At 32.1% G+C, this 16,875-nt stretch overlaps 2 protein-coding genes across 5 annotated transcripts in view; both read right to left on the bottom strand.

Moving 5' to 3' along the window:
* The window catches only part of LOC107069352 (casein kinase I), a 29,865-nt gene extending 13,281 nt beyond the window's left edge, over nucleotides 1-16,584 (bottom strand). For 2 of the 4 annotated variants that reach the window (XM_015326601.2, XM_015326602.2), the window contains exons 1-8: nucleotides 14,852-16,583; nucleotides 14,178-14,288; nucleotides 13,451-13,599; nucleotides 12,694-12,890; nucleotides 12,401-12,603; nucleotides 12,048-12,309; nucleotides 11,782-11,942; nucleotides 1,949-2,042 (exon numbers count right to left, since the gene is read on the bottom strand). In XM_015326601.2, coding sequence (XP_015182087.1) covers nucleotides 1,949-2,042; nucleotides 11,782-11,942; nucleotides 12,048-12,309; nucleotides 12,401-12,603; nucleotides 12,694-12,890; nucleotides 13,451-13,599; nucleotides 14,178-14,288; nucleotides 14,852-14,927 — 1,253 coding nt within the window. In that variant the 5' untranslated portion in view covers nucleotides 14,928-16,583. Of the gene's footprint in view, nucleotides 1-1,948; nucleotides 2,043-11,781; nucleotides 11,943-12,047; nucleotides 12,310-12,400; nucleotides 12,604-12,693; nucleotides 12,891-13,450; nucleotides 13,600-14,177; nucleotides 14,289-14,851 lie in introns of all 4 variants that reach the window. The other 2 variants (XM_015326600.2, XM_015326603.2) reach the window with 2 other exon arrangements.
* LOC149033283 (uncharacterized) lies at nucleotides 4,397-11,776 on the bottom strand (the record flags this gene model as incomplete). The annotated part of the gene is made up of 1 exon (XM_089169765.1): nucleotides 4,397-11,776. A coding segment is annotated over one exon (1,785 nt), but the record flags the coding sequence as incomplete, so codon positions are not given.
* Nucleotides 16,585-16,875: the final 291 nt, after the last annotated feature.

Raw genomic sequence — 16,875 nt, 5'->3', positions numbered from 1 at the left:
CAAGTGCACCCAAATAAACAGGCAATAGAGGCGTCTCGTTTCTCATTTGGACAGAAACGTTTTTATTTCAAATGAAACTTTGATGTTTATAATATATTAGGTGGTTTAGAAAGTCGTTTCGTTGTTTTTTTTTGTAAAAAATGAAGATAATTTTTGCTGAATTTGATCAATTTAAGCTCTCATCGATCTCATGTGTTACTATTTGTCGATTTGCATCAACTAATGTCATTATTGTGTCAACAAAAAACGAAACGACTTGTCGAACACCACCTAATATAAAGCAAATGTAAATATTACGTGGTTTGAAAAGTAGTTTCGTTTTATTTTTTGTACAAATGAAGATAATCTTTGCTTCGAGATTAAACCTAAACCTTTCAAGTGGTCATAAATAGTTGATTTTGATAAATTTAAGCTCTCATCGATCTCATGTGTTACTATTTGTCGGTTTGCATCAATTAATGCCATTATTGTATCAGCAAAAAACGAAACAACTTTCTGAACCACCTAATATAAAGCAAATGTAAATATATATATATATAATAATTGTAAATTATTTTTAAAAAGAATAATTGAACTCTTTCCAAATGTTAAACAAACCCTTTTCCTTTACCCATTCTTTTTCTTATTCTTTTGATTAAAAATAATTTGTTCAAATGTATAAAAGAATGGGAGAAAAAAAGGATAAGTGGGAAAAAAAAATCCATGCCACGGTAACAAAGATGCTAATTTGATTATATATTGTAAATATTTTTGTAAACCTTGTGATGAAATAATTTTGTGATGAAAGAAAAAAAAAAAGAAAACAGAAAAATTTTATTTAAACATTTGTTTAATTTTTTCTTTTCTTTTCTTTTTTTTTAATTAATTAATTCATTATTTTTCTTAACACATTCGCTCTCAATCATATTTTATTATAGTTTATCTTATTAATTGCAATCAAAGAGGGATATTCATCAAGTCAATGTGTCAACTAAACTAACAAGCAATTGGATTTAATACATTAAGCAAATACATTTAAAAAAGCAAACTTTGATGACATTATTTATTTAATAAAAAAAAAATAAAGCAAATGAATAAATAATATTTAATGCTGCAAAAAACGCAATAATAATAATAATAATAATAATATTATAAGAAAGTTTGTTCATATTAAATGATTTCCCCCCCCTTAAATAAGATAAAGTCAACGTTATAAAAAAAAAAGCCGATTGTGCAAGCTAAACAAAAGTGAACTTTCCATTGGAACGAACAAACACAACCACAACACAAAATGAATGTATGTAAGCATGTATTTAGTTAGTACATTTACGGTTGTTAAAGTCAGCGAACCTAAAAGTTGCATAAAACAAGACTTGGACATGCTCTTAATCCCACTATTATGCAACTTTCATGCCATTTCTAACGGGTAAACATCAAGTGTAACGAGCTCGATATATACTTTTCTTAATATATCTCTATCTCTAATTATAACATTATTTTTTTCTTTCTTTTAACGTTATTATGTATATAATATTTATATATATATACATATATATTTAATAAATTAATAATATTTGTAATGTATATTAATTTTGTTACCTTTAATTTTAATTATATTTTTAATTATAATTAATAATGCAATATATATATATATATATATATATATATATATATATAATATTTTTTTCTTCTAAATTTGCATTAATGTAATATTTTTTTATTATCAAAAATCTACACACATAAACAAAACTAAATACAGAAATATGCACATTCAATTTAAAAAAAAAGTACTTATATATAGTTTATTAAAAATAATAAAAGAACTATATATAAATACGTAGAGAGAGAGAGAGAGAGGGAGCAGAGAGAGAGAGAGAGAGAATATGTTACACTTGTCGTTCATTTTCCTTTCCTAACACATTCCCGTTAATTGTAAAACGCGCAAAATTGTCATGGCATAGCAACTCACTTGGATTTAGACTGCATTTCTCCTGCAGCTGAAGCTGCATCTCTACGGTGCAACCGCATACTGACCCTTCGTTCTTGGCCACCTGCACCCGATGCTGAAAGAGAGCATCAGTAAAAACATAATGCATGAAAAAACCATAATGAAAACAACGGCCCGCTTTTTTCTACTTGTTATTATTATTATCATCGAACATGTTTTTAATTTCTTTTTCATTTTTTTTTTTTGTTTTTGTTCATCCTTTCAAAAACATTCGCACAAATTAATCAATTCACTTGCATCATCAGTGTACAAAAAAAAAAAAACTAACTAACAAACAAACAAACAAACAAGGGACAAAAATGAGAAGAATAATTAAATAATTGAATGATAGAAAAATCTTTAGAAGAGAATAATCATCTTCTTCTTTGATCTTGTTTTGTAAATTGAAACAACAACAACAAAATCTAAATGATATTCTAAAAATTCATCTACAGGAATGAATTCAATCTCAATCAATGAATTTTAATCAGTATCGTTAACAAACAAAAAAAAAGAAAAAAAGGAAAGAAGCTCTCTCACAATAATTCAAATATGCCTTACAAATATTAAGTCGAGTCATGAGTAACTTCCAATGAGTCTATGTAGAATCTATTTTTCGTATTTACCTATTATAAGTCACCGAAACAAACGGATTTTCAATATCACTGTATAGATGAGAATTCAGTTTAGTCTTCTGTCAACTTTTTTATACAGTCAATGTTACATTTAACTGGTTTTTTCTTAATCCACTGAAATGGGATAGTAAAAAGTGCACATTCGACATGTAATACTTGAAGAATTGAAACAAGGCAATTAGCACTAAAGTGGCAAACTGAAAAAATATACAGCGTTATACAGTGCAGGACTGATAACTGATGATAGGGCAGTTCAGAAATTGGTTTGTCAAATTCCGTTTCTCGAGATACGATCTTAAAAGATGAAAACCGAGTGCAAGGACGTATTTCCAACTTTGATGAACCTTTTAAAGGTAATATTGAAGAGCAAAATCCAATAGGTACGTTGAACAATTGCAACGAGTGCAAGAAAAAAAAAAAAACTCCATGAAAGGTGTGTTGCACTTATCAGTGCATTTGTCTCATAAAAAATGGAAGTTATTTGTGACTCGACCTAATATATATATATATATGAAATTGTATTTAAAATTAATTAAAAAGAAAAAAAAAAGTATAATCAAACGTGCAGTAAATATCACATGAAAATTAAATAATAGATTAAACAACAAATGGAAAAAAAAAAAAAAAAAAAACAGAGAAAAAGAGAGGAAAGACACTCAGTTATAATACACATTGCACAAAAGCACAAATCTTAAAATTAATATATGTTATATAATAAATGTCTCTTCTGTATATATAGTGTGTATATATATATAATATATACATATACCCACCGTAAATAGACTTATTATGTATTTGACATTTGTATATTGCGTGCGATTAATTTGAACAACCATAAACAACATTTCTATTTGATTGAAATATATATATTATTAATTTCATTTTCGAATTTGTTCTTTTTTTTTTTTGTTTATCATCATCCAAATTAATTGCAACAATCGTTACTTAGAAATAATACTTAACAAAAACTTAAGGATAATACAAATACAATTACAGGATATTTAGAATCATCCGGTTGATGAATATTAAACCCCATTAACTGCCACGATCCCCACATTTGGGGATTTTTTGAAAAAAAAAAAAAGAAAACCTAATGAAACTTAGTAGTTTGAAATAAATTAAAAATCTGTTTGAATTTTGAAATAGTCATCAACCATGGACGATGGAAGAAGGACGATGGATGATCTTTCACGCTTGGCAATTGAAATGGAAAATTGATTGATTGATTGATTGACTGATTTTAGAAAAACAGAAAGAAATAAAATTTAAAAAAAAAAATCAAGGATAAACAAATAAATAATAATTTAAAAAACGCGTATGATAGAATTATTCGCGAGAAACAAAAAAACAAAGAAACAAAACGAAAAAAAATGAAAATGACGAATAGATGAGACACACTGTAGTTATTAACAAAAAAAGTTATATGTATATATATATATATATACTAATACGTGTGTAAAATATTAAAAATATACTTTTCTCTCTCTTTCTCTCTTTTTTTCTCTTTCTCTTTCTCTCTCTCTTTTTCTTTCTCTCTTTCATATGCCAATCAAATTGGAACCGTTTAAGAAAAATAATGTTACATTGTTACATATATATATCTATATATATTGTTTATACGCGTAATATTATTATTTTTTTTTTTATATATATCTCTCTATATGGGGTTTTTCCATTCAAGCCAAGTGAGAAGAAGAAGAAGAAGAAGAAGAAGAAGAAGAAGAAGAAGAAGAAATTTTGACAAGGATGATCGACGATGTCGTATGGTGTGAAATAAATAAACAAAGACCAGTCCTTGAATGGAAAAACATTTATTTACTACTTTATCATAATAATCAAATCATTCATCATATTCTTCATCATTATATTTAATCAATCATTATCCCAATCATCATCATCATCATCATCATCATCTTCATCATCATTATCATCATTCTTCATCATAATACCATCAGCTAAATAATTCAGGACGATTACAAATATATAAAACCAACACGCGTATTCCTTAAAACTGAGAGAGAAAAAAGGGAAAAGCAGACGACGACAATAGAACAAAAAAGAAAAAAAAACTTAAATAAATAAAATATGATTATATATCTTTTCAAAAAATAATAATAATAATAATAATAATTAGAGACCCTATTAGGAGGGACGCGCCATGTAGATTGCAAGGCTGAAAATGTGAGGGGGACAGCTTCCGTTGCATCGCGCGCAGCCATGTTTATCTTTAGTATGTATTAAAACGGCTGTGGTTAGTTTCGAATACTTATTATAGTTTTTATTGTGATATTTATATTTAATTGTTTTTGTTTTTTTTTAAATAGTTTTCTATTAGTGTAAGTTTAATTTACTCATTTAATAATTACAACAAGTGTATAAATGTACAAAACCTAACCTATAACTTATCGTTTGAATCATTCGCGCGCAATCACGTGACTAAACGACAAAACAGTTCCTGTCCCCCATCAATGTACATGGCGCGTACCTCCTATAGGGGGTGTCTCTAATAATAATAAGTATATGACGACATATTGGAAAAAGTCGAGAACAAAGTGTAAAAATTTTTAAATTAAACAAAAAAAAAAATAAATAAAAACAAGAACAAAAAAAAAAAGAGAAGAAATAAGAAAGAAAGAAAGAAAGAATGAATTTAAACACTTGTTTTTGTTTTTAACTCTCTTTGCGGCACAGAATAATTTCAGATAATAAATCAAATAACTACTACCAGCCCCTAAAATGTTGCATACAAAATTTGATTTACCTTTTAAATGTAAACAAAATTTACATATTTTTTTATTAACCCTTTCGCTAACTACAAACCACTATAGTGGCCGCCCTCCATAAGATACCACCACTGAGATACTACGAGCCACTGTGGTAGCGGAAGAAGGGTTACCAAAATATTTGGAAGGCAAGTGGAGTGAACAAGAGAGGAAGAGAAGAGTGGCGAGGTTCAGAGATTAGGGAATGAGATGAGGGAAGGATGATACTGGGAGGAGGAGGAGGAGGAGGAGGAGGAGAGGAGACGTTACAGGGTGTGTGGATGAGAGAGAGAGAGACGTAGGAGCAGCATTTGTTGGAAGGTTGTACAGTTGAAGTAGAGTCTCATAAAACACGCTCGTAACGAAAGGGTTAATAACCAATTGTTTATGCATAAATAAAATGAAATAGAAACTTATGAGAAGCACACGTGTAGAAATTGCAATAATATTTTGAGATTGGGATTAAAAATGTCCTGCTCGTGCATTACGATGTATCAAAAATGATGGGACACTTTTAATCCCACAAAGTGCCTCTAAAGAGTTAAAATAAATCTTCTTACAATATTCTATAATAATAATATTAATAATAATAATCAAATATATATAAACTACTACGTAATATAACAAACAAACAAACAAACAAACAAAAAAAAGAAAGGATCACTTAATTTACGATGAAAGCTACAACAAAATAAAATTGAACAACAAATTTTGTCATCACGCAAAATTGGTGTAAAAAAAAAAAAAAAAAAAAGCAGCAGCAGATTTCTTTTTTTCTTTTTTTTTTTTCAAACACACTCTCTCTTTCCATTTGTAATTGCCCCGTTAAAAAAAACTTTGGTGGTGCCTTTCACAATTATTTTCTTTTCTTTTTTATTCTTCTTTCTTTAGTACGTTGTCTTTCCTTTCCTTTTCTTTTCTTTTTTTTTTTGGTTGGTTAATTCTTACGTCGTTACATAAAAATTACCTTCCTTTTTTTTTTGTTCCCTTTTTTTTCTTCTTTTTTTTTCTTTTTCTTTCGAATAATCCAAAATCATTTTCAATTACGTAAAAAAAAAAAAAAAAAAAAAAAACAAATTGATGCAATTCATCATCAAAGGAAACAACGCGATTACTAAATGGACTTGTTAAATTAAATAACATGAAAACCATCAAATTTCAAACAAAATATCTAATTCAACTATTATAAAATTCTAATGAAAAAAAAAAAACGCATATTATGATAATTGTGTTAAGAACACTGAAATCATGTGTTACAATCCTTGCAATATATCATCGTCAGCAGCAATACCATTATAATCATCATAATCATCATCACCATCATCATAATCATCATCACCATCATCATAATCATCATCATCATCACCATAATTATAATTATAATCATAAACATAAATAATCAACGTTATTAACGATAAAAAACATACCATCATATTTTACAATTATTAGCAGTTGATCAAGTGTACAAGTGAGTATATAATATATTTATATATACATATATCTATATATGTATATATATATATATATAGATTATGTTTTTTTTTAAATGTATATAATGTATGCATTTATGCATAATATGTATTTTATGAATGACACACGTGTGTGCGTTGCATATAAACTAATCGCATGATCATTTCTGGTTTAATTATTGTAATGTTATCTTTGTATATATATATATATATATGAGAGAAATGGATATATTAAAAATATAAAACCGATGAAACATGCGTTATTGATTATTTATAAAACGCACTTATATATATGTATGTATGTATGTATGTATGTATTTACATAAATCTCGAGGATAAATACCTAGAGTTATATTTTCTCAGAGAATATGTATGTATGTATGTATGTATGTATATATATATATACGATTATTAATTTAGGACTAATGGAGAAACAACACAAGCTTCACATAACTCGATCGCCTTATATTATTATATTCTATATATTGAAAGAACTTAATTTTTCAATCATGAAAAACTTTTTTATTACCTACGCGAATTGTAATTATAACGATATTGAATATACGCTATTATTATTATTATTATTACTATTATCTTTCTCACTATGTTAAAAGAAAATTTCGTTATTGGAATCTCTAGCATTTGAATACGCTATCTGGTGGCTAAATTCAAAATTAGAGTAGATAGGTTCGAATTGCTATTACGCCACGTGGGATCTCTAGCACTTGAATACGCTATCTGGTGGCTAAATTCATAACTAGAGTAGATTGGTTGAATTGCTAAGCCACGCCACGCCCCTTGCCAGAGATCCCAATACGTTTAATGTTTTCTTATTATTCTGTGAGAGATAATTTGTTATCTTAATTTGAGGATTTGAAACAACAACAAAAAAAGAAACATGTGTGCAGATCACACGTGTCAGAAGTGAAATTTTCAAAAAGAAAAAAATCTATAAGTTTCGAGAGAATCAGATGAATACAAAATATCTGGTGTAGGATTAATTGTATTCGTTTCTTATTTAATATCGCGGCCGTTTGTTTCATCGTTTCCCACCACCGCTTCGTTACATAGCCGCCTACCGCTCCGTTACATAGCCGCCGCCTACCGTTTCGTTACATAGCCGCCACCTACCGCTCCGTTACATTTTTTTTTTTCAAATCACATCCATTCTAATGAAGTTTTCACTTCAAAAAAAAAAAAAAAAAAAAACAATTAAAAATAGCTAAAGAAATAAACTATGTATAAATAAAGGAAAATGTTTTGAAACACGCAAACACGTTTTACAACATTTTTCTTTCTAAGCTCTGCGCAAGAAGAATCGAACTAAATTTTTGAATCAAAAAGGAGATTATTTTCATATTTTGTTTATTATAATAATAAATTATGGGCAGTGATTTTTTTTGTCAGCTAGATCCATATGTGATTTGTGTGTATGTTTATCTAGTGGTTATTTTTTTTTTAAACAAAAAAAAAGAAAACTATACAATAACTCAAAGTTAAGTCTACGTATTCGTTTTTTTTTTTTTACTAACAAATGAAATTAGCTGTGAACACATGGAAGGAACAAATCAACGGGGATTTTAAATCACACTGTGTATATATATATATATATATGTCTATATATAACACAATAATATAATAATTACGAACTTACAATCTTTTATAAGAGTTTTCCTATGATAAGTTATCATTGATAACATATAAAAAAAAATTAGTAAGTTCGTATCAGTCTATAGCGTTCATTCAGTCAATTGAAACGTATATTAAAAAAAAAAAAAAAAAAGAAAAAACAAATAAAAAGAAAATTAAATTAAAATCTCGACTAATAATTAAATAAGTAATGTAAAACTGAGAAATATTTTCTATTATAAAATATTGATTTTAATAAATCAAATAAGTAATACAAATTCCAAAAAGCTACCACACGAAATAATGCAAATCAAAAATTTGTTCAACTACTGAGAAGTACTAGTCTCTCTTCTCTCTCTCTCTCTCTCTCTCTCTCATTTATTTCTTATATTCTGTAATAATACCGATTAATAAATAATATCTGATTAAAATAAAAGTAAAAGAAAAATAATCAAAAATAATAAAAGTTTAGTTTGAAAAGCTTTCATTTATAAATATCCGATGAAATATTTTGAATTATTCTGAAAATATTACTTTGTTCTTTTTGTCTTTTTATATTCGCAGTTTTACATTTATGGGGCCCATTATAGAATAATATATTTATATATACACACACGTATATTAATACCACATATACGTAAACTTCTTAAAATAAGTATGTGTAGTATATTAATTATTATACGATCATATTTATGTAAACTAGCATAATAAAATGTTTAAAATGTAATACAAAAAAAGACATTTAAAACCTAAAGAGAAGAAGAAAAAAGAAAGAAAGAAAGAAAGAAAGACAAATAAGGAAATAAACTATTTGTTTTGTTTCTTGTTGATAGATTGTTTGCTAGCTTACTAAAGTGATCAAAAAATGAAAGTGAGATAGATACTCGATGATCATATTTTCTCGAGAACACTGTTAAGGCAAATAGTATAGTAACAATTCCGTGACGATAAAGTACAAAGATAATCCAATATGATATACATGCTTGTACACACATTATATATATATATGTATATGCATATTTAAAAAAGGCATCTGTATGGATGGGACGTCACAACTCGATCTAACAACCGGTTTTCTTCTGCTAAGTGCAGTTTAAGGCAACTCGTTTGTTCAAAAAAATAAGGATGTGATCCATACAACAGTATATATATATTCTTATCAGTAGAAGTAAGTAAACTATTATAAGAGTTCGAGAATATATATGTGTATAATATGTAATATGATTCGACAGAGTATATAAGACGAAATGTTTACCCAAGTTAACTCGTAAAGAGATGATATTAGTAACACACGAAATTTACTATATAATATATAAATATATATATATATATACCAAATCGAAAATGAGACATTTTTCTTCAAAGTTTACATCAAAAAATATCATTCGACAAATCGTCGTTCGGTTCGTGATGTCAGAGGTGATCATAGTTAAACATAATTAAGAAATAATAATAATAATACGTATGTGACGACGACGACTACGACGACTATATATATGTATATCATCAAAAAATATGATCTTTTTTCTCTCATATGCAAATGCAAACGAATATATCGAGTAAAATACCTTTGATTATATCCAAATTACCCTGTGGTTTGTTATGACCTAAAGAATCGCTCAAATTTGTACCATGACTGAGACAATCAATATCACCTCTAGTAAGCCAATCCAAATAATGATCTCTTTTTTCTACATCGGTTATTTCCGAAGAACGCACTACATCCGAACGACCAACGTTTTGTAAAGTTTGCAAATACAATCTACCAATTTGACTTATCGAATAGCCAATTTCCAAGCTATCCTTATTACCACTCAATGTTTCTTGGGTAGTAATACTTGCAACAGGATTTAATAATCTACTGCTTTGGGTTGGTTCGGTATTGGACGAATGATCCTCCATGTTAATGGAAATATGATTTCCATTGAATTCATCAATCTGAGTTGTATCGCCACCACCATCATCATCACCACCACCGCCACCATCACCACTTCCTCCTCCTCCTCCTCCTCCTCCTCCTTCTCCTTCTTTTTCTTCTCCGTCTTTATTAAGAATGGCAAGAGAATCGGTTTGAAATAAATTAGTAGAATTTTCCGTGATGATGAACGTCTTGGTTTGAGAATTAAGGACGTTGTTATCATCACGCTTAGAGAAAAAACCGAGATTCGATTTAACGGGAGCACGATGAGTCAGGTTATTATATTGAGTAATGGTAGTAGTATTAGTATCCTCAAAAAAAGCTACGTCTTTCTGGTGTCGCTTTAAAAAATATTCACATTTTTCTTGATCAGTTTGTAATAATTCACTAATCGGTTCCTCCTGCTGTTTTAGGAGATCCTGGCACTTCTCGCGCTCCCTGGGTAAAAAATGCAAACTCCTACCGACTCTTTGAAAGAAATTCGGTCTCTTTCGTGTTTTATTAACCGACGAGGTAGACGATTTTTTCGATTTTTGCGACGAATCGAGACTCCTTTGTTTACCATGGAAAAATAACTTTGGACTTTCCTCCGGCAGAAGATCCAAACTTTTCACATCTACACCCGGCAAATCGACACTTCTTTCCAATGATTCGAGACTTCTATAAGTTTTTTCTTTATTATGAAAGGAAAAGTTTCTCCTTCTGCCGGAAGAAGTATCTTGTAACATTTCGCTGCTACTTTTTTTAAAAATTTCACCCTCTCTTTCTAAAAATTCAACGTTCTCCGAATCACGGCGTAATTCGTAAGCCATAGTTAAACGTTTAACACCAACGGCAGGTGCAGTAGTAGTACCCTTGCCTTTCTTATCTTCGTCCAATCCACCAAAGCAATTCATTGAACTACTAGATGCAGCACCACCACCACCACCACTACCAACACCACCTTCCTCTGTATTATGAACTCTACGATCTACGGAGATACAATTCCTCAGATCCTCAAACATCACGACCTGACGATCTACGTCTTTCTTAGTTTTATGCCCATGAAAAAAATAACTCTGTTTATCTACGTGAGTCGACGCACTGCTGGGGTTCCTCTCGCGCAGACTATTCACTGGCTGATAGTACTCGCGTAGAGTCGAATTAATGTCGCTTTGATTAGGACCAAGCTCGTGATGTCCCAGATTAAGGTTGGCAAAATCCAAAGATGCAATCTCCGGCGCTGCCCTACCCGGTGACGACTTAAATGTACTGAATTGACACGGATTAACAACACGTGATGCATCGTTACCGACGGCGGCGGCGGCGGCGGCCTGCGAATGGCCGACCACTAATTGACTCTTTCGTTCGGCAGTAACCTGTTGCTGGATCGAACAGAATTGTTGGTAGAATTGTATTTTACCTTGCAGATCGCTCTTGTCCTGATTGTCCTGGTCACCATGAGCATCCAACGCTTCGCGGCGCTTTTGCCGTATGATTCTCAGATTCGATGACGTTCCTCCTACCGTTGGACCCATCGTTGCGACATTCGACGCATTTGCCAAACACTGACGAGTGTACGGCCTGAAAAAACAACAATAAACGCGATCGAGAAAAATATCACACACGAACGAATTATATTCATACTTTATAACCGAGATATTAATCGTTGAAAATGATTTGACTAACCTTGATCTATGTTCCTGTTCATTATTAGTTCCAGATGGCAGCGCTGCATTTGTTGGTTGAGAGTGCATAGGTGCTTGTTGTACCGAAGGCAACGTTGGTTGTCTGGTATTTCCAAATTTCAACATATTCCAATCGAAGACATAATCGTACGTGAAGCCCTGACCATGGAATAGTTGTCGGAAGAGTTGTCGAAGATACGAATAATCAGGCCTTTCCTCAAATCTTAATCCTCGGCAGTACTTCAAATAGGATGCAAATTCGACTGTGAAATGAGACAAAAATGTTGTATACGTGTGTATGAATGAAAAAAACAATAAGAAAAATCATGAAAGATATATGAATAAAACATTTACTAGGATAACCCTTGCACAATTCTTCAATGGCAGTCGACATCTTTTTTTCCGAAATACGTTCGTACTTTTGTCTTTTTGTAGCTGCTTTTAAACCTTGCCATGGTAAACTACCTCTGTTGAAATACATAAGAACATATCCTAGAGATTCAAGATCGTCTCGCCGCGATTGTTCAATTCCCAAATGTGTGTTTATACTCGCATATCTGTTATCATAGAAGTAAACAACTTTTAATAATCATACAATGATAAATAGAGAATATATGTAGTGTTATATATAGAAATTTAGAACAAACCTGGCTGTTCCAGTTAAATTTTTGTTTTCTCGATAAGGTATATGTTTGTGTGTACGACCATCACGATACTTTTTTGCTAAACCAAAATCTATGATATATACGAGATTTCCTTTTTTTCCTAGACCCATCAAAAAATTATCTGGCTTGATATCTCGATGAATGAAGCTTCGACTGTGAATATAATCTGTTCTACTTATCTGATGGAAAACAAACAAAACAAAACAAAAAAAAAAGGAAGAAATCAGTTTATATGTTATTATTGTCATATATTAATTTATAAATACATATATATATATAATCGTCTTTATATTATATTTAATATTAAAAATTTTATTGAACTTTGTCCTTTAGGAGGAATAAAGAGATGGTAAATCAACCATTCTGTTGAAAAAAAAAAAAAAAAAAAAAAAAACAGAAAAAAAGAAAAGAAAAGATGAAACTTATCTGTCTCTCTCTCGAGAGGTTTATCTCTCAAGAGAGCAAAGACCTCTGTGTTTAATAGAATAGCTATTTGTATTGTGTAATCAAAATATTAACAGAAGTCTTGTATCACAAGAGAAATAAATATTACATTTAATTAATTAATTAATTAATTAATTAGAAGAATAAATAATATGTATAAAGTATAATTTAGAAATATTGAGAGAAATCATTGTTACAATTAGTAATAATAATAAGTTCATTGATTTGTAATCAAAGATATTTGAATTAAAATGATATTGAAGAACATTTGTCATTAAAAAAACTGATAACTTACCAATTGATCAGCAAGAAGTAACACAGTCTTCAAAGTAAATCGTCGGGAACAAAAATTAAATAAATCCTCCAACGATGGTCCAAGTAATTCCATAACCATTACATTATAGTCACCTTCTGAGCCACACCATTTTATCGTAGGTATACCAACTAGAAATATCATAATGTCATGTCTATAAACATTGCACATTTAACAAAGTAAAAATATATTTAATGATAGTATAAAACCTATTAGAAAAGATTTGAAAAGTAGCATTTCTAATCTGTTACAAGATTATGAAAGAACATTATATTATTATTATACGATTATCGTTAAACGTTTTAAGAGATAACTATTAGATATATAACGCATGAAAAACTCATTAAAATCCAATAAATATTAAGAATATACATTTATACGATGTTAAAGAATAATACAAGTAACATTATTATCGAAGCAATGTAGGTTTTATAAAGTTGACACAGACACACATACACACAAAGAAAATGGAATGAGTAAAGGAAAGGAAAGGAAAGGAAGGGAAAGGAAAGGAAAGGAAAGGAAAAGAGTATACTGAGTAGAGGGGAGAGTAGGTTCACTGGCCAGAACGACCAGCTGTCCAACGCAAAGTCCTGACAGCTCTAACATCGTACACATCTTCATAAAATCATTTCACCATAATATGTAATAGAAACGACTAGGGAAAAAAAAAAAAAAGAAAAAAAAGAAAAAAAAAACTCTGACTCACCTCCTCCTTGCATCATTTTATAGAATTTAGATTCTATATGAAGTTGGGGATGCCGTGTTTTGATGCATTCCAGTTTGATGGCGACTTCTTCGCCAGTTGAAATGTTGGTACCTAAGAATGAAAAAGGCAAAAGCATGTTCATACGGGAGGTCTAGCATGTTTCTATGTATATGTACATGTACATGTTGTGTTATAAGTGCGCGCGCGCGCGCGCAGTCACGAACGCATATTCGTAGGAAAAACGTGCGTAGAGAGGGTGGAACGTCTGCTAAAGGCGACAGAGGTCGAGGGGAAAGGGTGTTGATGGAGGAAGGTGGGTGCACTGCCGAGGGCGGCGACAGAGGAAGAAGAGAACGAGGAAAAGAAGGAGAAAGGGAGAAGGAGGAGGAGGAGGAGGAGGAGGTGGGGTAAAAGAAGGCAAGCGAGAGGCTGAGGGAGTAGAAAGGAGAGGAGAGGAGAGGAGAGGGAAGGAAAGAGAAAGAAAGAAAGAAAGAAAGAGTGAGTTAGAGATAGCAAGAAGGAGAGCGGGTGGTACGAGGAGAAGGGGGAGAAGGTGGAGGAGGAAGAAGGGGGAGTGGATTCAGAGTGCGAAGAGAAAGGAGCGGGGAGAGAGCGAGCAGCGATGATACACGTTTGAAAGAAAAGCAAGGGAAAACAACTTCTCTGTAACTTACCCAGATAAATATCCCCGAAGGAGCCGCTCCCGATTTTCCGTCCTAACCGGTACTTATTTCCAACGCGGAGCTCCATTCTCCAGCTTGACGAGGCTCAACAAAAATGAAACTACGAAGAGATAGAAGACGTAGAGACGTCTTAGAGTGAAAAGATGATAATGATGATGATGATGATGATAATAATAAAGTAAGGAAAGGAAGTTGAACAGTACGATGAAGAAATAAGTAGAGTAGTATAGTGATAGTGTTGGTAGTAATAACAGCAACAGCAGCAGCAGCAGCAGCAGCAATAGCAGTAAGCAACAGCAACAGCAACAGACTCGATAGTTGACCGCGACGGTACACGTGCGCGCACGACGGATGGTTATGCAGACACAGAGAGGAAAGGTCCACAAACGCGTTTAGAGGGCCGGCCGAGCCTCCATATTTGATCGTACCGCCGCTCACGGACCTACGAACATTTCCTCTCGTTCTTTCTCTTCGAGTAGTAGAACAGCCAACTGCTTCACGATGCTGATGGCGACCGTACTGGTGGCGTTGCTGTCGCTCCTATCGTCGTTCTCCTCCTTGTTCTCGTCTTCGTCCTCCTCCACTTCCTTGTTCTCGAACTTGATGTCGTATTTCTACCAATGATGCCAGCCGTTCTATTTATTCCGTATAAGAATAAAGAGAAACTATTATTAATTCTATTTCCTGTTCTTCTTGTTATTTCGATTCTTCTTTTTGTTATTCTTGCTTTGGTTCTTGCCGTTGCCGCCGCCGCCGTCGTCGTCGTTTTCGTCTTCGACGTCGTTATTGGTGTTTTCAACGACGTCGACGTCTTCGTCGTCGTCGTCGTCGTCGTTCTTCTTCTTTTGATTGTTGTTCTTTTTCTTCTATTTATTATTTTTGCTAGGTTTCTTGTCGACGATGCCGTAATGATTAAATCCGTATCTATTATTGCTACTTCTGCTGCACTTATGTTTGTTGTCGTAGTTGGTTTGACAATTCTTGGGAAAATTGAACGAAGGGGAGAAGAACGACGGCGTCGACGATGGAGAGAGAAAAATTGCCCCCCACGGGGGGGCGGTCGACAGTTCGTCGTGAAATATGGGAAACGCGAGGAACGTTTAAACGCGAAGGACGATTTAACCGTGCCGGATCTTGCGAAATTAGGCGATCCGGACGTGCAAGAACGAAACCACCAACGATACGATGTACCGCGTAAGGGCATCTGCCCTTCCGCGGAAACGACCTGCTTTGCCGAACGAATGGCGCACACGGTTTATGGCGCCGTCGAGACGTGCCCACCAGGATCGCGTGTTATGCGACTATTATAACCAACACTTCGTCCCACTCTCCCTAACTCTATCTCTATTTCTATCTTTATCTCTTTCTCTTTCTTCCTTTCTTTCTTTCTCTTTATCTCGTTCGTCGTTTGTTAGCTCACTCTCCCCCCTCTCGCTCTCTCTTACTGTATAGCACTGTTTTTTTTATAGGGGCCCCTTCTGCGTTTCTTTCTTTCTTGGCCCCGTTCTTTCTATTTTTGTTTTATTTTTTTTTCACTCTACTCTGAAATTATTTTCGATCGATGATTCAGGCGAATTACAACGCGACTCCTCTTTCATGACTATTCCTATGTACCGTTCTTCCGTCAAACACGACGACACCGCTTTTCACCCGATCGACCGTATAGCGGCGCGTTTTTCGCTTCGTTAGATACAGCGCAGGACAGCAACGTTATTGTCCGACAATTACCTACAGTAGACGCAAGCGCCAAAGGGTGGATCGACACGCCTCTGTTATATGCTGCCACCTACCGACTCATATCGGAACAATAAACTCCGTTCGAACACCTTAATTGGTTCTTTTAAAACCCGCCAAGTTTCAATTTCATTTATATACTTTTGAATACATATGTTTATTTTAATTAATATTTAAGTACAAAATTTGACATTTTGTATAAAGAAAACTTCGTTATATTCATATATTTTAATAATAAGTATTTAATATATAATAATAAAATATTACAAAGAGCTATTATT

This window comes from Polistes dominula, unplaced genomic scaffold (assembly GCF_049000335.1).
Source record: "Polistes dominula isolate Pdom_NZ unplaced genomic scaffold, Pdom_raw_medaka contig_49, whole genome shotgun sequence".
NCBI lineage: Eukaryota > Metazoa > Arthropoda > Insecta > Hymenoptera > Vespidae > Polistes > Polistes dominula.
The sequence above is the reverse complement of the archived record's forward strand: the minus strand, read 5'-3'. Positions and strand labels throughout refer to the sequence as shown.